The 20,501-nt window shown below is 41.7% G+C and overlaps 2 protein-coding genes across 4 annotated transcripts in view; both read right to left on the bottom strand.

Moving 5' to 3' along the window:
* Positions 1-3,850: 3,850 nt before the first annotated feature.
* Positions 3,851-6,489, bottom strand: ppp1r35 (protein phosphatase 1, regulatory subunit 35). 2 transcript variants are annotated; one of them, XM_074696696.1, is made up of 6 exons: positions 6,265-6,489; positions 5,460-5,700; positions 5,032-5,149; positions 4,685-4,800; positions 4,514-4,601; positions 3,851-4,282 (listed from the first exon to the last, which is right to left on the bottom strand). In XM_074696696.1, the coding sequence occupies exons 2-6, from the start codon at positions 5,697-5,699 to the stop codon at positions 3,981-3,983; spliced, it is 864 nt and encodes a 287-aa protein (XP_074552797.1). In that variant the 5' UTR covers position 5,700; positions 6,265-6,489; the 3' UTR covers positions 3,851-3,980. The 2 variants fall into 2 exon arrangements, with proteins under 2 accessions (XP_074552797.1, XP_074552796.1); XM_074696695.1 differs by having other exon boundaries at positions 4,514-4,604; positions 6,265-6,487.
* Positions 6,490-7,139: 650 nt separating this feature from the next.
* The window catches only part of LOC141809540 (junction plakoglobin a-like), a 40,314-nt gene continuing 26,952 nt past the window's right edge, over positions 7,140-20,501 (bottom strand). Inside the window, exons 6-17 of one of the 2 annotated variants that reach the window (XM_074696616.1) lie at positions 19,577-19,778; positions 18,575-18,719; positions 17,034-17,137; positions 16,801-16,920; positions 14,767-14,985; positions 14,052-14,204; positions 13,798-13,917; positions 13,394-13,544; positions 12,629-12,750; positions 12,021-12,063; positions 9,013-9,152; positions 7,140-8,645 (exon numbers count right to left, since the gene is read on the bottom strand). In XM_074696616.1, the coding sequence (XP_074552717.1) occupies positions 9,016-9,152; positions 12,021-12,063; positions 12,629-12,750; positions 13,394-13,544; positions 13,798-13,917; positions 14,052-14,204; positions 14,767-14,985; positions 16,801-16,920; positions 17,034-17,137; positions 18,575-18,719; positions 19,577-19,778 (1,516 nt within the window). In that variant the 3' untranslated portion in view covers positions 7,140-8,645; positions 9,013-9,015. Of the gene's footprint in view, positions 8,649-9,012; positions 9,153-12,020; positions 12,064-12,628; positions 12,751-13,393; positions 13,545-13,797; positions 13,918-14,051; positions 14,205-14,766; positions 14,986-16,800; positions 16,921-17,033; positions 17,138-18,574; positions 18,720-19,576; positions 19,779-20,501 lie in introns of both variants that reach the window. The other variant, XM_074696615.1, reaches the window with a different exon arrangement.

Here is a 20,501-nt window from a genome sequence, read left to right as displayed (position 1 = left end):
TCAAAACTCACTCAAATCACTCTTCTGTCCCTTCACTCACTCTTTTCTGCTTCTCTTTATCAGCTGACTGGGGGGGGGGGGGGGGGGGGGGGGGGGGGGGGGGGGGGGGGGCGTGTCAACTTCTCTCTCTATCCAATCACATCGTTTCTGCTTCAATCGTTAGCTAATCATTACATAGCTGTCAAAGTTTAAATGCCATCTCTTCTGCTTGTCAGCTGTCTTTCAGGCTTGCGTCTCAACCCTCCTCCTCCCCAGGCACCTCCATCCTCCATGGCTCAATCCTCCGTTCTTCAGCCCTGCAGTCTGCAGCCCAGCAGTCCTCAGCCCAGCAGTCTTCACTGAATCTTCCAGATCCAGCCTTCTCAAGGCTCTCATAACCACCACCAGTGTCTAGACTCCATTGGGGGATATTCATAATTTATAACGCCTTTGTACCCCCCACATTGATTACTTTGCTCAATGCTTGATGGGGTCCAACCGCCAAACTATCTTTTCATGCATTTATTCATTAAATCTGTTCGTAACTCTTTCTTGTGTTTTAGTCTCTCCTGATTGAAGTGAAGTTGACCTCCTGACTGAAAGATGCCAAATCTACCACTGAGCCACAGCTGCCCAGAGTAGGCAACTGAACACAAGGTTTTCTAACAAAGGCTCTGGAACACAAACGAAGGTGATATCAATAAAGTGTTGGCTATTGAATCACAGAGATTTATTGCTGTTACATGAGGACACTACAAACAAAGTTCGAGCCACCTCCGGTTTGTTTTTAACTGAGTGGGACTCAATGCTCTGCTGTGAGGATCAGTGAGCATGCATGGCACTGACACACATACAACATTTCACCAAGAGTCAAACATCACAGTGATGAGAGATGATGGACAAACATCAAACATCTCAAACATGGAGCTGAGGTGTAGTCATATGGGTGTGCTGATTTCTCTGCTGGAGTTTCTCCTGCCATCAGTACGTTTGGTATGAACAACGGCAGGACAGCTTGGCTGTGATTGGTTCCCGTTTCTGACAAGCATAATGACTGGCTGCTTGCAATTAGGAAAAAAAAAGCTGATTACAAAGCTGTGCGAAACCTAAAAGGGAACAAGTTAGCTTCTTAAAATGTAGTGGAGCTGAAAGTACCTTTTGTCTTTAAAATGAAGTAAAGTCAAAGTACAACATTTGTCTTTGAACTGTAGTCATATAAAACTTAGGCGGTGAGTAATGGTTTTAAAGTTGATTTAACAGCATTTATAACAGACCAGTCAAATTTTACCGGGAACACTAATGCAATGCGTAGAGGATGAACATGATAGGAGGGTTAATGTGAACAGTCACCTGAAGACAATGAGAGAAGGGAAAGGGAGGATGACAGAGCCAAAGAGGTTGTGCTTTTTTCTTGGGCATGTTTGGACTCTCTAATGTCCTCACAGTACCTCTTTAAAACCAAATACATGGACACAAGTGCCCAACTTAAACTCTGCAGGTATTTTTTAACTAAAATTTTTAGCAAAACATATTCCTCTTTGTCCAAATGACAAAAAGGTAACCCCATCTCTGCTGTTTCCATGTAAAAATCACAGCCATAAAGTATACATGGACACAAAATGAAATGTGTTTGTGTTACAGTTTTTCTCCTTTCGTTTGGCTCATTTATTCAAACGGAGATTACATTCATACAACTCTTGGATCATTTGACAAAACAGACTTACAGTCCAGCACAACTCCATAGCTCACCTGCAAAAGCTCATATCTCTCCCAAAACTGTTCACTCGTGCTTCCAAACTAAATTTTTTTTCTTTCCCATCCTAAAAGTCTGTGCCAACAAAAATGCAAAGATCCTTCTCCATTGCTTTGGCTCATTTTTTCAAACAGACCGGATGCTGTCAACACTCTTGTGGTTCTGTCAAAATAATCTAGACGGTTCAGCATAACACCGTGGATCATCCACCAAAGCTCATATCTCCCCTAAAACTGTACAGTTATGTGTTGAAACCAAACGTATTTCTCATTAAGTCAGTGCCCCCCAAGTACATCGTCCCGTTGGCTTCATGTGAGCACTGTAAGTCAAAATGTTTAGATGTTTTGTTACTATGTCAGTGGACCATAAAATATCCCTCATGTCCACCCCTCAGTCTGAGCCCAGTCCTTCACTGACAATGGTTACTGTACTCATTTGTTTTTGTCTAGCTAACAGAATAAAATTTTATATAAAACTGGAAAAAAAAGAAAAGATTTTACGGTAAGAGTAGCCTCCAAGGTTTGACATCATAAATTGCACTCATACTGCTAAGGAAAATGTAACCTTCATCCACACACATTTAAGTAACTTCCATACATCAGAGTAAAAAGGAAATTTATAAAAACCCAATGTATTGTAGTATAAACACATAAAAAACAAGGGAACTCATATGTAGCCTACTGTGCTGTAGATAAAGCTGACAAAAACAGTAGAAGTGACCAGTATTGTTGATGCTTGCACGCCCTGGTGGTCTAAAGCTGTATCGCCATGGAGGCTCACAGACAAGTCTCCAAACAGATACAAATCGCTTGCACAAATGTTTTCCTCTACTGCAGCAAGAGTCTAGCAAAAGTCATGTGTGAGAATACATCCAATGTAGTGGCCAGATATTCACAGACCACACACCTCCATAGTGATAAATGTATTTACTGACCTGTCTACGCTTACAGATTAGTTTACGCGGCTGCAGATTTATTTTACATATATGTGGATCTGACGACACACACACGGTTTATTTTACACACAAACAGATTTTGTTTTCACATCTAAGGATGTAGTTACACACAGACAGATTTCCTTTGCAAATTTGTGGATCTGGTAACACGGGCAGATCAAAATACACATTTGTAAATAGTTTTAGTTACAAATTTGTGGATCTGGTAACACGCACAGATTGAAATACTAATTTGTAAATAGTTTTGCTACAATACTGACTGACTTTCAGACATATCTTGTGTTGTCAGTAATTTTTTCTCTCCCTCTCTCTCTTTTTCACTTTGGATTCAAACTGGATGTTTTTTTTCTTTTTTGACAAGGAACAAACTGTTTTTTTCACACTGAACTTAACCAGGCTTGATGGTTTGATTATTCCTTGACAAACAAATTTTTGAACTGCAGACACCTGGAACTTCCTTTCTACTGAAAAAAAAGAAAAGAAAAAATATATATATTTGGACTGCACATTTGTGTTATCATTGTTGTGTTGGTGAATTCATTTCTTTGTTGGGTTTGGACTTAATGAATGATTGATTATGGTTTGGGCATGTTTCAGTATCTGTGTGAGGTTGTTTGGGTTTTATACTTTTACATTCTTTGTGTATGGGTTGTTATAAGTGTGCTGACTAAAGAGACTAAACTAGACTTTTGTCAGATAAACTCTGACTGGCACCCCTATGACTTAAGAACCTTCTAGCTACAAAACAAATAAAAAGTCATCACTTGTAATCCATCACAAGTTGTTACATGTGCTTCAAACAGACTCATCTGTGTTTATGTGGGTTACATGAAGTGCTGTACCTACCTTTACAAATATAATTCTAACTGCACAATGTGTCGTTAGGAAAAAAAACACTTACATCAATATCCAAGTCCAGAAATATCCAACCATATCCTGTGAACAGTCGGACCCGGACCTGATTCAGAATTCTCCTGACCAAGAATTCATCGTGTTTACACCAGCACCCAACACTGTATTTAGGTCGAATCAGAGCGACACTATTTCCAGAGGTGAATAAACTCTGATGTGGTGTAAATGTTGGAATAGATTCAATGTAAGGCTGGTCAACTACAAGTCTTGTCATGAGTCAAATAGAGGCCCAGCGTAATTAACGACATCAGTAAGAGTCAGAGGGATTTATTAGACAAAAAAACTGTATGAAGAAACAAACTTTGATCAATAATTTAAAGATTGATATAAATATATATTATACAGGAACGTCATTCAGTCCATCTATTCAGGAACTTCCTTTCAGGGCACGGCTTCAAAGCGTGTTCTTCTTTTGTATAGATCAAAGGTTGAACATTTTGGCCGTGTCTGAAGGCGGGGTTTGCAGTTGACTTGCTCCTCCTCCAGGGGGAGGGGCTTTTGTCTGAGGAGGTCTGAGGTCATAAAGAGTGAAAGGGACGGCTGGTCTTCTACCTTGTTGCCGGGGCAAGGCTGTGGGGCCAGCTGTAGCCTATCTTGCAACGCCTGACTGATCAGCTGATCCTCCTGCACATCTACGCTGACCAATGAGGTGAAGAGAAGCTGAGAGCGGGAGACGTTCACCTCTACAGAGACAGAGCGAGAGACGTGGACAGGGAAAGAGATTATCAATTGATAATAAAATCTAGAAAGATTTCATTTATTTTAGGTTTTTGTGTACGTGTCTGAGCTGCTTAAAGGGCTGCAGGAATTTTGTTACCTGTTATTAGACACAACATTAAAACTGGGCTCCTTAGAGACAGATATTCAGCCTGACTGTCCACTGTCAATACTGTGTGTGCTTCTGTGTGTTTTACCTTCTGTAGCTCGGGTGTTGATCAGGTGCTTGGTCCTCTCTGACCGCTGTAACGTCTCCTGAACGGCCCTCTGGGTGTTAAACCCCGTCTCCTTAAAGGCAGAACCTCTACTGGTCAGCTGTCAATCAACTCTGTGATGTTTTATTGATGATATATTCAGAATCAACCAACCTGCAGAGACTGCAGCTCTGCTTTCAGAGCCAGAGTGGTGTTGAGTTCCGCGGTCTCTAGACAGCCTGGATCTTGATTTGCTGCTGCAGCAGGAGGCTCCACACACTGCTGAGGGACTTTACAGATCAGAGCAGAAGAAAGTTATTCTCATGTTGATCAATTATCAGATCAGGGACTTCTGAGACAGCCAGCATGTAGATCAGGTGGTTTTTTTTTAGCTTGTTACCATTACAACATTCTGTATTTTTTTTCTCATTTAAAATAAAGATGTGGTCACATTCAATCTTCAATCTAATTTTTTTTTTCAATATGACTTTCCTTTTATCTTATTGATTTACTCTGATTACCATGGTGACGTCCTTTACTTCTCTTCTGACCTCTGATTGGCTGTTGTGGTTGAATCTCCTTTACCTCAATACTCGGTTTGGGTGTTACTGTGATGACCAGCGGCTCCTCAAATCTCACCTGAAGTGGACCAGAAACACAGTGATGTCATCCACTGATCAAACAGAAATAACAGATGTCATCAGGCTTGCTTTAAACTTCCTCTTCTTAGGCTCTCTGTTTCTCTGTGAGCACTGAAAATAAAGAAGCATGTCTCACATCACCTGACACTTCATCTGCACATTTTTTTTTTTTAGTTTTTTTTGTAATGGTTTGATTGGTTTTCATAAAGAATCAGCTGAGTGTTGATATCCCTAAGAGAAAACACCATCAGTCATGAAATAACAGCAATATGAAGCTAAAGCCAAACACATGCAGGTCGTGTCTAAACCTTTGCGTTCCCCTTTCCCTCTGTTTGTCTTTTGGGGCGGGGCTTTGGCTTTGAGTGGTCATGCTGCCTGGTTATCCTCAGTGGACGGGACTTCAGGTGTGTGTGGCCTGTCTTCGGGGCTGGGCTTAGTGTGACAGACAGGTCGAGCTCAGGACAGTGAGCCACAGGGGAGGTGGAGAGTGGGAGAGGGGCTGGGTGAGGAGAGGGGGGAGGAGAGAGGAGGGAGATAGGACTCGTCATCCTGTCAGGGAACAACAGAGTGAGATTATGCGACAGTAAAAGTCCATAATAATACATGACAAGCTTAAACAGATTATTGTTTTGTTAGTCACATTTTAAGACAGTAAACATTAAGATGATTTATTGCGTATAAATTATCTGCAAATTATCTACCGTCGAATGCAAAACTGATTTCTTGTTCTTTTTAGTTCTACTAATATTTCCTCCTGATAGATGGCATAGATTAACCCATCAATGATATGCAATGAGTCAGCAGCAATAACAGCTGTACGAGCTTAGACAACAATCAATAATGGGATGAGCTAAACATCGAAAAACTGACGCACCACATTGACTGCCAGTTTATCACTGCATGGTAAACTATAATTAACATCACTTGTCATGGTAAAGTTAACGAAAAGGAAGTCAATAACCGTGACTGTGTTGATGGTAACGCGATCATATGACAATACTGGAATTCTTAGTAACGGTTAGCACAGATGTTTCAGCTTTCTAATATTCTGTCCGTTATTTCAATCACAGCGTAAACATTAGCCGCTAGTGCTAACGTGCGTTAGCCACGTACTGTTAGCTCTTTATCCCGCTGACAAAGGTGCTCCGCAGCGCGAATTGGACTCCTCCGGTACAGACCGTGATCAGAAAGGTCACAGAACTATACAGTAAAAAAAAACTTTATAGCACCAAAAACGACAAATTCCCTTTCAAATTTCCCTCTTCCCCAACTGCTTCCACGTCGACTTCTTCTTCTGGTGTATTTGTGTGTAGTGATTCAGCGGATGTATACAGCCCCCTGCTGGATGACATTCTTCTTCTTTGGGGTTTCTTTGGCGGGTGGCAAAAAAAAAACAAAATGATGCATTCCCTCCACCCACCAGTAAGGAGTATGGACCACAATATCTAATACTAACACTTGAGAAAAAAAAGATTAACATATTTTTTTTTATTAATTTATGGAAAAATACGTTTCTCTCTTTCAGTTGTGTTTGTTTTAGGTTCAGAAATAAAAGCCTGGAACACTCACTCTCTGACTCTTTCTGTAGAATTTCACTAAAATCAAAAAACATGTATTTTCTCTCCTGAAACCACGAATACACTGCCCTCTTTCAGTTTCAAAGCTTTGACAATGCATTAACAAACATAACAGTGTTAACACACACACACACACACACACACACACACACACACACACACACACACACACACACACACACACACACACACACACACACATTTATATTGGGTGGTGTGTGAGCAGGCGGTGTATTCTGTAGCTTATGTTGTCTGCTTTGACTGGTTTTGATTCTTTGATTCTGATTTAACCCTACAACAGTTCTGTTATCCACACATGACTCTTTTAAAACTGTAAATCCTCTCAAAAGCAGTCAACATTTGACTGACAATAAAACCTTTTGAGCATCAAAAAACCCAAACCTAGACAGATGAAAATAATAAAATTTAATGATGTTCAGATTTAAGAACATTAAAATCATTTCTGGCTGATGAGTCATTGTTTGTGCTTTTTAAAGTTTTTGAAGCTGCTGTTGTTGCAGAAACAAACAGCTTTTTAAAGATGCAGTTGGGGAACACAAACTGTCCAGCATGTCCACCATTTAACTTTAAGTTCAGACAGTGACATTAAGTGATGTAATGTTAGGTAGAAAATGTGCTGCACATCAATCAGAGGCTGATGAAAGCAGAGACCCCCCCCAATACCCCCCCCACCATGACACGCAGACATGTGTCTGTGATAAAACACGGCCAGCACAGTCATGTTAGAGCAGCGTAGTGGTGCTGTTATAAATGTACAGTTATAAACACACAAGAATAACTTAAAGTACATTTATAACTGTACAATAATAAAAGTCCTGTCAAAAGAAGCACAGTTGAAAATGCGTTAAAAATGTGTTGTGAGTCCAGATGCTGACGTGTGAACGAGCTGATCAGGGATGTTATGTCCACTTCTGACAAAAACCATCTGGTACAAGCGAGTGTGACCAGAAAAGTTGGGAACTGTAGTCCATTGCCAAAGGGATTTGTAGTCCATCTGCTGTGAATACAATAGCTGCGTGCTCAGGTGAGTCGGTTGGATACGTAGTCCAGCGAGGTTTGTTAAAATGGCTGCTGTAATCCACGATGGCGCGTCAAACCCAGATATCCTTTTCCTCAGTATGTGACAGTGGAAATACTTCAATGATTACACGATAAACTACCATGCAACAACCACACAGACACCCTGAACATGTGCACTGTTCAAACACACACAGAGACATCTAAACACACGGGTAGCGTTTGGCAGCAAAGGTGAGGTTCAGCATAGCTGATCGGGGAGAAACTGTCAGAGTGTTTTGGTGCCTTGGGTGTTTTTGTCGTAAAATATTCGGATAAACTGGGATCAGACTTAACTACTATGTGATGGAGCTTCTTATCGACTGATGTGGGAGTTTTCAATGACACAGTTTAGAAAAACCTGTTCATCACAGCTTATATTTCATCAGGCGTTGCATCACTGACGTCACACATTGACACTGGTGCTATTACACTTCAGCTGATTTTTATTTTCTTGTCAATCTGTCTCATATCAGGAGTTGGAACATAAAAACCATCAGTCTGGTTGGGGCTCTCAAACTGTAAATTTCAGGCTTTTCTGCCAGATTTGATTGCTTCAAAAAGTTACCCGTGTAACAGCGCCTCCAAGCTTCAGAACTCCCCCACCCCCACAGTAAAACATTATACTGTAACAAAATGACATTTTTCAATACTGCAACAGTAAACCTCTTTTAACAAGCAACCTCTTACACAGTTCTTGATTGCCAAATAGGATTTTTATCCCATTAGAAATGTTTGATTCCATTTGTGATTGAAATTGCTATCCTCTTCATCCATCCTCATTCAGTCTCTGGATTTGGTCATTTCTTTTTTTTTTCCTTTTAGCATTTCTGTTTGAATCTTCTGAAAAAAAGAAAGGAAAAAAAAAATAAAAGATTTAATCAGAAACAACATTTATCTTAAATATTTCAAAGAAATGTGAAATTTACTCTGTGGACTAATTCAAAGAAAGAGCAGTTACTGAGTCACATTTCGGGCCAATCCCAATTCTACCCCTTAGCCCAACGTAGCGGGAACCTAGTGCCGTCTCGTTTCTAAGAGATGTTTTGTTTTTTACCCCCCCCAGTGCTGGGATTGAGGATTACAACCAGCTGACGATCCACCTGAATGAACTTATCTCATGGGTTTGAGTGGCCCTACACATTGAATAAAACATGGACAACACAACAGCTCCCCTAAAGTGAAGCATAAACTATGTGTGTTATACCTGTTAGAGTGGTTCAGGGTAGGCCTGTCTGGGGTCAAAGGTCATATCAGGGATGTAGGGCTCGTGCATGTCGGGGTCTAGTGGCAGGGTATCTAGAGGCAGGTCAGCGTATCCGTAAGCAGGGTAAGAACCGTCTAACTCTGAAACACAGAGAGGAAACATTTTGACTCATGAGATTAGTGACGTGAATATTACTAAAGTTTTATTGATTTGCAGCAAACAGTGGGTGAGAAAAGAGATACGAACATGCCAATATGCCTGCCAACATTGACAAAACCAGACTTTGACAAAGTGAGAAGTGGGAAAGGGAATGTACTAAACACCGGGCATGACTACAGTGATTATTCCTGGGGGGTCAGTCAGTTTGTGTTGACAGCAGATGTTGAGAAAAGGCAGTGGCAAGAGATTTATGTAGTTTATAAGAGTTTATAAGAAGTTTATGTGTGTGAGTTACATGTTGTCTGTTTTGTGGAACCCACTTTGGCCAAAAACTGTGGTTTTGCTTTATGTGTAGACGATCTCTGGAATTTTTAAATGACATGGAAGAAACGAAAGGATCAAGATGGCATTCTCTGTCTCCATTAGAATACCTCCGAGTCTCATGTTCCATTGTTGGCAGCTTTATTCTGAAAATAATCTCTACAACCATGAAATATTTGTTAAAGACACTCTTACAGCTCATCAGCTAACTTTGAACAAAAAAAAACTTAATCACACAATCCAGCGACATATCCTGCACAAACCACAACACATGTTTAAATATTGATTTCTGTGTTCTGGTAACGCCTGCATCCAGAACTAGAACCAGAACCAGAACCAGAAACATGCTGACTCATGAGTTAATTTGGCTTCTACAACTTCACCATGAAGAGATCCTTCAAATGACCTCCATAACTGACAGCTGAGTGTGTGTGTGTGTGTGTGTGTGTGTGTGTGTGTGTGTGTGTGTGTGTGTGTGTGTGTGTACTGAAGCAGAATAATCCTTTGAAAAAGAATGACACACTGAGATCCAAGCTTTAAATAGAACCAATACCCTCCTAAATCACAGACACACACAGACACACAGACACACGGACACACACACAGACACACACACAGACACACACACACACACACACACACACACACACACACACACACACACACACACACACACACACACACACACACTTGGGATGGAGCACATTAATTAAAGATGGGGAGATGAGGGGATTTTCAGAGTTCACAGAGGAAATGAGAGCAGATGAATGACTGAGAGGAGACTGCTCCTTTCTTTCCCTCACCTCTCCCTCTTTATCTCTTTTCTGCTCTTTCTCTCTCTTTGACACTTGCTCTCTTTCCCCCACTCTCACATCTTAAGTCGTCACCTTCATCATTGTTTTTCTCTTCTGAAAGTCTACTTTCCTCCTCTGTCCCTGACACTGACTCATTTCTTGGTTGATATCAAAGAAGAGTTGGTGAGGGTCTGACTCACAAAGAAGCGAACACTGCTCATAGGAACGTGTTGCATTTGAAAAACGGAGCCACATAAAGATGTCTTTCTGAAAGCATATTGCAGTGCTGAAAGTTGTCAGGAATTTTTAAAGTCAAGTAAATGATATGGTACAAACAGCCCCATCTGCAGCCGTTCAGATAGCTGTTATCATCTGAAACTGTCCCACTGAGGCAGGGGACTGCGTTTCAGTCGTGATGAACCAGCTGGGTTTGTTTCTAATGTACTGCTTGGTTTAACCACGTCACAAAGCTTTGCCTTGCCCTTTGATACTCAGGTTATACCATGTTACGATGTAAAACTGAGTAAACTCACTTAAAGGAGCAGTGTGTAAAAGTTTTCCGAACAGAAATGCTAGAAATGAGAAATAATGTTTATATGTCTGTGAGGTATCTTAAAATAAGTGAAAAATAATCATAAAACTTCAGGTTCCTTTTTTATGAAGTTAGAAAAAAGCTTTTTATACTTACATGTCTGCACCCCCTGTTCACCGAGGCAGACATAACCATCGGCCATGTTTGTCTACGGCAGATTTTGGGGGACAGAAAGAGCGAAATGCGGTTTGATGAGCCGAAAAAGAAGAAAGTGGATTTTGTTATTCTGAACAAGAGAACTACTATTAAGGGTATTTTCTGATGGAAAATCACAAACATGCTTCACATGACTGTAAATCATCAGATTCTGGTCCAAAGATCAGGAAGAAATGAAGAGAAACCGGGACAGACAGCGGCTAAAAGGAGAGAAAACATGGGAGCAGAGTTTCAGAGCTGGGAGTCATCAATGAAAAAGTTGGCTCTGAAGGACGACGCTGAAGTTTTCTGCTCCACAGGTAAAGGTGGAGAATGTTTCCGTAGCAACGTTTATTGATTGTAAAGGTCATTGTTTCTTGTTGATGGTACAGTTTAACAAACGTGGTTGTTTCTCTGAGAGTTTTCTTTCCTCTCTGACAGTCAGAGGTGGATTGGTGCTTCAGTGTTGAGGGCTAGCTCTGTCAAACAGAACATGAGCTCTCAGAGGGGTAGGAGGCTGTCATGGAGCTTTCTGCCTGTTGTTACTCTAGCTGTGAGACATGTCCCTCAGCATCAACGCCATCAACATGATGATTAGAATAAATGAGGCCATCTTCAGGATCCTCTTTGATCTGCAAAGGCTGAGAGTCACTGAGTGATGGGATGGTTCAGCAACGGATGGGCTCATTCTGAAATCTGAACGCTTCATGTTGATAACATTACAAATTCTACACACTGCGCCTTTAAGAGCTTGATATGCTTTACTTCATTCCAGGACTAACTTCAGTTGTTAAAGTTCGACAGCATGAAGAGTCAAATAAAAGCCAGTCAGTTCTGAGATCCTGATGCAGTTTTTGCTCTAATATTATTTTCTCCATAGAAATCGTTATCATCACACAGCCAAAACAGCTGAAACATGATCGGGTAAAACTTTATATAATCCAGTCACTTTGATACAGGAATAAGACTTCCTTGAAGGAGTTTTCTTTGTAGGTCAGAGTACTCACCATCAGCCAGATACGCAGCCTCCAGCGGTACAGCAGAGTGAGCCTGAAAGTGGAGATCAGGAAGCACTTCAAAAATCACTGATGGAGCATTTAGTTGAACATGTTTGCTAACCAGGGGCCAACTTCTTCTTTGGTTCTCAATCAGCAGTAATTTTGGCTAACACCAATACAAATCCTTAACTTTTTCATTTTAATGAATTCATTACTGTACATGAACTACTGTTGTCATCTGTTTAAAAACTAAATTTGATTCTACTGTTGTTGTATCCGTCTAATTAATGCATCACTTTATCAGACGCTGGTATCTGCAGAAACAAATAACGACCTTCATGACCCATCATCTGCAAATACCAATATCATTATGACACTAACGCTGTGTTCCCAGTTAAATGTCATCTGCATAGTGAAAAATCTCTGTCATTAGTTTTTAATAGTGTCTAATAGATTCTTATAGCCCCAACTTTAAGAGACCAGACCAGTGTTCTCAAGATGAAACATCTTTCTCAAAGACAGACAGGTCAAAAACTGGGTAATTTACTGAGTAATACAATCACAACAAGACCATTAATTCAACGCTCTACTACACTTAGTTGTGCACACACACTCACCATGTCCCAAGCTGCAGGGTCGTGTTTGAACAGTGAGTGTGTGAGCTCCACCGACACTCTCTTCCTGTAGTCTGAACTTTTGTCCTCTGAGATTCTGAACAGCACTGCAGCAGCGTATGTGGCTGAGGAAACACCGGAGCATAATTTTTAAACAACACGTGGATATTTCAGCATCACAGGATAAGAATACACAGAGTAACCAGTCAGTAAGACAGAAAGGCTGTTTGATCCATTATTTTTCAGATTAGGAGAATATTTGCAAATTTAAGAGCTAACTGTAAGAATAAACTATGGCCAAATTTAATATCATTATTTCATCAAACTGAATGTGGAAAAGGAAACTAGTTAATTCAAATTATAGCCACAAGTCTTATTCACGGTCCCTATGCAGTTATTGACAACTGACAGCAGGTGGCGCTTTTAAAGATTTGAACTGCAAATGTTTATGTTGGACTCACCACTTACTTCTCAAAACTTCCAGTTTTTTCCACAAACCTGTGATTGCCCCACTCCATGCATGACTGTTGTGATCGAGATATCATGTAAACAGGATTAAGCCTGTTTGCTCACGTACGTAAACGTGTTATTCCAAGTGTTTCAGGAACCAGAATGTTGACAGCATGGAAACGTAGCCAGTGTTTCTGATCTGCCTCGTGGCAAACAGCTGATTGAGTTTTTAAACAAAACTAAAAATTGCACAAACTGGTCAACAGTTTACTTTGATTTCAGATAAAGGTCTCAATCTTCAAGCAGAGACAGACGCACCGATTCCCTCGTTGTTGGAGTGCAGCAGCTCCATGAGCGGAGCGGATGCTCCCTCTGCATCGATCAGCTCTGCAGACTGTTTATCCAGAGCCAGCTCACAGAGAACGCCGGCTGAAACGCGCTTCACGTTTTCTACGTACGAGTACAGCAGCTGCACAAACACACACACACACACACACACACACACACACACACACACACACACACACACACACACACACACACACACACACACACACACACAGATGACAGAAAACAAAGACACATAAAGTCAGGGTTAAACAGCAGTTAATACAGTGGAAGTATCAGAGATAGTGACTGCTGTGGTCCTCCTACAGGGCAGGCCTCAGATCAGCACGCCAGCTGTCAGGGAGTCAATCTGAGAGAGGTAAAGGTCGTAGCACCTGGACAAACAGAGGAATGGTCTGCATGCTGGAGATCTCGCCTCTGTTTATGGGATCTCTGGCCAGAATGTGAAGAGCTCCTGTGCAACCTTCAACTATCTCCTCCATACGGACGCCATCCTTCAGAGACAGACAGAGACAGGAAGAAGGGGGGTGGTGGTAAATGATGAGCTTCAAAATGACTTTGTCTTTCACATTTATAGAGATCACACACTGTGTATGAACATGTGTATGTGTGTGTATAACTGACACACCTGGTACGTCTGTTGAGCAGAGGAGGCGTGTCTCTGTGTGTCCTGATGAGCTTTTAGCAGCAGGTTGACCAACCGTGGAATAGCTCCTGCCTCCCTCAGTGGCGCCTGATTGGCTGGACACAGCGCCAAATTCCGGATCAGACCAACTGTAGCCTGAAGGAGGGTCAGACATCAAACAGGGGGTCAGGTTGCAACATTTGGAGGGAGGGGCCTGCGTCGTCTTTTACTGAGATCCTGACACGCATCGTCTACCTTCTAGCAGCTGCTTTGAACGTGACCCACTCTGATCCTGAGTCCCAATCCTCCCAGGATGCACAAGAAATTCTTCCAGGGGTGAGAGCTGAAGACCTGACAGACAAGTACCTCTCAGTGCACCTGAACTACATGATTAGTTTGGTCCGTCTGGAAGCTTTCCCAGCCACCTGCTCTAACTGACCCCCAGGTAGTGACAGCTCTGCTTCTCCCTTCACCGGAGTTTCCTGGACATATGGCTGCTCACCTAATCACACAACTACTACAAAGTCAACCCTTGATCTTCTGAGGTCTGGAGTGTTGTGCTCCTTGGTACACTTATGAACCAGCTTATGCTCAGACATAATGTTTTACATGACGAGCACAAACGTTCAGTAACAGAGCCACACTCAGGGTCAGAGTTTTCCTCTCCAGGACATAAAGTTGCAAAGAGCTGATCTTCCCATTACCCTCACTCACTCACCTTCACCACGGGCCAGTAGTGAGGCTGCGACAGCAGTTTGACAACAGCAGGAATTCCATAGTGAAGCCGCACTGCATTCTGGGCCAGCTCTGCATCTTGATGGCGAGAGGTCAGGTGACGCAGTGCACAGACAGCAGGCTCAGCAACATCCTCCTTCTCCCCGGCGCGAAGCACGGCATGAATCAACGCTTCCACGCCGCCAAACTGAGTCACTAGAGTCTAACAAGGAGAGGGACTTCAGTTTAGGGTGAAGAGTAAAATGATCAAAGTCCTAAAAACTCAGGCTGTTTCACCACATCAATGAGTCTATGTTCAGTCGATTTGTATGTGATATACAAAACTTTAAGTCCCTGTGAGGAGTTTCTGAGTGATCTTGAAAAGTCTCTCTTCTAGATAGCTGTCTGATCCTAATCCACACTTTAAAGTGAGATTATCAGCACCAATATAGGCAATTCCTAAATGCCACTTCTTAGCCTCCTGATCAGGTCTAGGGACCAGACTGATTTACAGCACGTCTAAGTCTCTATGACAACACCATGCCATCTGATGAAGTTTAGTAGAGAGAATAGAGATCTGTTTTTTTTCTCTGCTGAACACTGGAGCCAAACTGTCAGACAGAAAAAGGACAGAAGAGCAGAAGAAAGATCAACAGGAGAGAGATAGAACACAAGCTAAAAGCTAAAACATGAGCTAAAGGCTAAAACACAAACTAAAGGTTGAAACTTAAGCTAAAGACTAAAACACAAGCTAAACGCTAAAAAACGAGCTAAAGGCTAAAACAGGTTAATGTGTTTATGCTAATGTTGACTCCATCCCACAGTCAGCAGTTATTCTGCAGTGGTTTGTTCAAACATGAGAGTCTATCAATAAAATGAAGAGCCAGGTTACGTTAGCTCTGCTTGGTGAGGTTGGAGCACACGGCAACCTCTGGTGTAAGAATACGACACAATGAGGAAGTGCTAAAATCTGCTGTTTCTTGAGTGTCCGCTTGAGTCTGGCTCTGGAAGTAGCGTAAGTCACATTCACACCAAGTCAAAAAAGCTGTTTTTAAAGCAAAAATTAACTTACTTACAGCCTGTTTCAAAAATCGTCTCCTGTCTGAGTCGTAAATTTTACTATCCACACACACTGTACAGGGGGCAAATTTTTGTCTAACTTGGCAGTTCAGAGGATATTAACATCGCAAACTTGCCCAATCAGAGGCACAGCTCAGGGTCACATGACCGACAGGCACTCTATAGCTGTACATAAAAGCCCTTGCCACTACCAATGTGGCTGCGAAAGCCGTATGCTTCATTTTCCATTTCAGAAACAGACGGGTGACTTCAGGGAGACTACTTCCATGTTTTATACAGTCTATGGGTTGGAGCTGATAGATGAGCTCTGGTAGGACAGAACCAGGATTCACTAACGTTACACGTTACAGACACGACTCAGAGCACCGGGCTGTGAGTAGAGAGAACTACAGCTGGTTACTAAACTATGCTACAACCTGACAAAGTTTGTTTGTTGTCACGTTGATAAATAGCTTACCTTGTGGGGTTGGATCTGAAAAAAAAGTTGTCTTGAACAAAGAAAAGTGGAGTTAAAAGAGGATCTGATCTCCATTCATTTCCAAAATGAACACAGGCCTTGTTCAGAGTAACGTCTTCACCACAGTGTGTGTGAGACTCCGGGCCAAAAGGTGGCGCTGCAGCCTAATTTAAACAGATCCTCCTCACAGCATCTTTGATATGAAAGAGTTTTTTCTTGACTGAAAATATTTGGGTCAAATAACCCTTATCCATGTAGAAAGTGAAAAATGAAGTGTAGAGATTTTTTAGAATTTGGTGAATGGTTATGAAGATGCTTTATCATGTTGTGTAAAAAAAGAGTAACCTTGCTAGTGTGGTGAAATGTAATACCATATATCAGTACAGGTGAAATCATGTTCTAAGACTTGTTTATATGTGATGTAACATTACATCATATAACATTATATTATATATTATATAATATATATTATATTATATAGAACTATTCTCTTTGGGTCACCTTGTTACGTGAGTTGTTGCAGGTTAGGTTGGACAGGATGCCCGTTGCACATGTCAACATATTGACATCATCAGAACCCAGCTGTGTGACCAGAATCTGCAGAAGACCATCTAGACCTTCCTGTAGACAAACAACATGTAGTGACCTGTTAAACTCCATCAACAAGTTGGTTACAGGCCGTTCCCAACACTTTCAAAGTAACTTGATGAAAATTTGGCGTTGAGGTTCTGTACCTGTTTGGTGGCAGCGTCTGACAGGTTGCGCAGCGTCCACAGACAGTTCTGGATCAGACGCTGGCTGGAGCCTGTGAGATGTTGACCCAGAGCCTGCATCCCACCTGGACAGGTAAAAAAAAGACGGTTATATCTTGAACAAACACTATTCAACACAATAAGCACAGCCTATTACTGAAACACACCAACTGCTCTTTTTTCAAACCCTCCATAATTTCCACGTCTAAGACTGGCTTAAAGTTAGAGCAATTTGTTATCTATAAAAGACAAATATCAGCCTGAATGTGGGGCTTGTTGCAATGACACACTGAGGAGAAAACTAAGTTAACTCACTTACCACAATGATTGGACCGCAGTAAAAACCCGTCATTTGCTCTTGATATCGGAACTGTGTAAAGGTCTGATTCACATCTTTCCTTCACTGATATAATACTAATTAAACACACACGAGGGTTTGCAGCTCTGTGCAGTTTGTTCTGGTTTTGCACTTCATTCCCCTGTATCTTTGCTCTCTTCTCTCATCCTGTTGGAGCTCTACGTACAAACGATGGACACTTCTTACTGCTGTATTGAGAAGCTGAACTTTGCTAGAGTGACACAAATTTCCCACTTCATAACAATTTTTTAATTTTCTGCTAAAGCGAGTATGATACGTTAATCCAGAAAAGAAAAAAGAGACTTCATACACGGATGACTCTGGCAGCTTTCTGCAAGTTTTCTCCCACTGCAAGTAGCTGGTAGCGGTGCTGTTTTGAGAAAAGATGTCAAATGGACAGGGGCCAATTTTGTCCCAAAATGAATCCAAAATGGTTCATTTAAATGTTTACAAACAGTGTTATTATAAATTATTTGTAGTTTATCATATTAATGGTAGTTGGAGCAGTCAAAGTTAAAATGTAAATAAGCTTCAATGCTAATTCCCTTTCAAGCTCCTTTTTCTTTTATGGGCATAATGTGACTGTAGTACCACATAGTGCCACAGAGTGGAGCCTCATTTTAGTGTGTTCCATGGGAGACTTCCTCATCATATGGCTCCAACCAAAGAGGTCTCTAGCTGTGGACATGTGAGTTCAGTGACAAGACTGCTAAGGATGCTAACCTGCTATCCTGGGGCTAACTGCTTAAGGCAACTCGCAGAAAAAAAACGTCCCTGAGTAAAACAAAGCTTTTTTTTTTTTTTTAAACAAACTGCTGTTGATGTAAACTGAATTTTAACCTAGTAAATCATGAATACCACTTGCTAACCGAGCTGAGAGTTGATGCGTAGAGCCTTTCTCTACCTTATCAAAGTTTTCCCAGTGTCTCTCCCAGTGTCAAACTATGCAGCATGGCCTTATTTTCCCCATGGGAGGTGACACAACACCACTGTGTGAGATTTCCTGCTTTTCATGTGAGGGATCCAGGGAATGATGGTTTTCAAAGCAAACATATTTGTTCACTCACATGTTGCTGGGAGTATTCTCAGTTTTCAAAAAGCTAACTGTACAACAGCCCTAATGATGCCAAAAAAAAAGAGAAGTCATTCCAAAATTTGGACATACCAGCCTCGACGATGGCGGGCTTATTGCTGGGGCACACTGAGAGCACTTTGAGGACTCGGCTGGTGGTCCACAGCAGCTTCTCATAGTTGTAGTTCCTCATGATGAAGACCAGACCCTCTGGACCCCCATTGGCCAGAATGATCAGCTGATGGGAATAAACAAGAAGCAGATGAGACTGTAGAATAGAATAGAATAGAATAGAATATACTTTGGGGAAATTCAGAGTCACAAAGTATATAGAACGAAAAAAAAAAATTAAGAATATATAAACAGAATAATGTGATAAATATCAAATAGAAAAAAAGTCCACCAGGGATGACAGTTTGTCCATCATTCTCCATCAGCCTCCACCTCCATGGGGTCCAGGACTGAGCTGGACTTCTTCAGCTGTCTGTTCAGTCTCTGTCTCCTGGTTCCTGTCTGCTCACAGCAAGTGGAGCTCTTCACATGTGGTGTTTATATCTGGTGTTAGCTCTGTTACCCATGTCTGTGAATAGCATGATGCTACTCTGCCCTCTGGTATTCCCTCTGTTGCTGGGTTAGCACGGCTAGCTGGTCTATCTCATTAGAGATAGATCGTATGTTCCCCATAACCGCAGAAGAAGAACAGGTCCATGTTGTCTCTTTTCAGCATCATCATCATCATCAGCTCGTCATCCTCACCTCCTTCTCCTCAGCTCAAAGAGAACACCATGCCCAGCACCGGTTAGCATCGACATGCTACAGGCTGCTAAGAGCTGAGATCTTGTGTGTGCAGGAGCAAAAGAAGTAAAAACGCTGCTGCAAACGCAATCGGTTTGGTGTCAATGACCAACAAATGAGATATAAAAAGTAACGACAGGCTCTGAATACAAAGAGATCCAAAACGAAAAGGAAAAAAAACAACTACAACAAAAAAAAACAATAATGAAGAGAGAGCCGCTGCTACAGGCAGACACTCAGGTGGCGCCTAGCAACAGCTCTGGACGGGAGGTGTACTGGACGTGTGCAGACTGCGCTCACCTTGCTCTCCTGGTTGCCGTAGGACAAGAGCTGCAGACAGTCGGTGGTGATGGCAAGGAACTTTGGGTTACTCTTCTTCAGGAGAGGAACCATCCTCTGCAGGCCGTCAGCCAGACGCACTGCCATCTTGGATCCTTCCTGATGCAGCAGCAGGTTGTGGAGGGTGGTGATGGCGTAAAATAAAACTGATTCCACGGGAGAGCTGCAGACACACAGAGAGGAACAATGAACCAACAATCTTCATCACCAGTTTACCTCTTCTCCCTCAAGATTAACCCACCTTTACATCAACACGACAACATGACCACACACACACACACACACACACACACACACACACACACACACACACACACACACACACACACACACACACACACAAACACACAGCTCTGCTCTCTGTGACGCTCTTTTAGTTTTTATTCAATTTTATTCATTTTGTGTTGAATGAATCAATTATGAGCCGGAATTATCCTTGTGTGTTAATCCTCAGCGTGAAGGATTAGCTGTGTGTGTGACTCTGTGTGTGTGTGTGTGTGTGTGTGTGACTGTGTATGTGACTGTGTGTGTGTATTTCCGTGGGGATTTAGAGCTAAAATTCAGATTTCTGCTGGCCTCTGGTCAGAGTATTACCGAGTTTGTATCTCCTGTCCTGTAAGCAGAGGACATAAAGCTGTGAATGTGAAATATTTCGAAAACTGGAAGTCCCAACATTTTTTAGTTCCATGTTTCAACATGTTCTAGCAAAGTGTCTTCTATTAATACTTAAAAGGACGATGAAACTCAGGAGAATTTGACATTGTGAAAGCAGTCAACATGATAAATCACAAACTGAAGCACCTCTCTGTAGTCTGTTGTTTTTTTTCATCTCACAAATGGAGCTAAAGACAGATACTTCTTTAAATATTTCAACAGGAAGCAGAGT

This window comes from Halichoeres trimaculatus, unplaced genomic scaffold (genome assembly GCF_033239565.1).
Source record: "Halichoeres trimaculatus isolate MK-OKI-2021-1 unplaced genomic scaffold, fHalTri1.1 fHalTri1_scaffold_20, whole genome shotgun sequence".
NCBI lineage: Eukaryota > Metazoa > Chordata > Actinopteri > Labriformes > Labridae > Halichoeres > Halichoeres trimaculatus.
The sequence above is the reverse complement of the archived record's forward strand: the minus strand, read 5'-3'. Positions and strand labels throughout refer to the sequence as shown.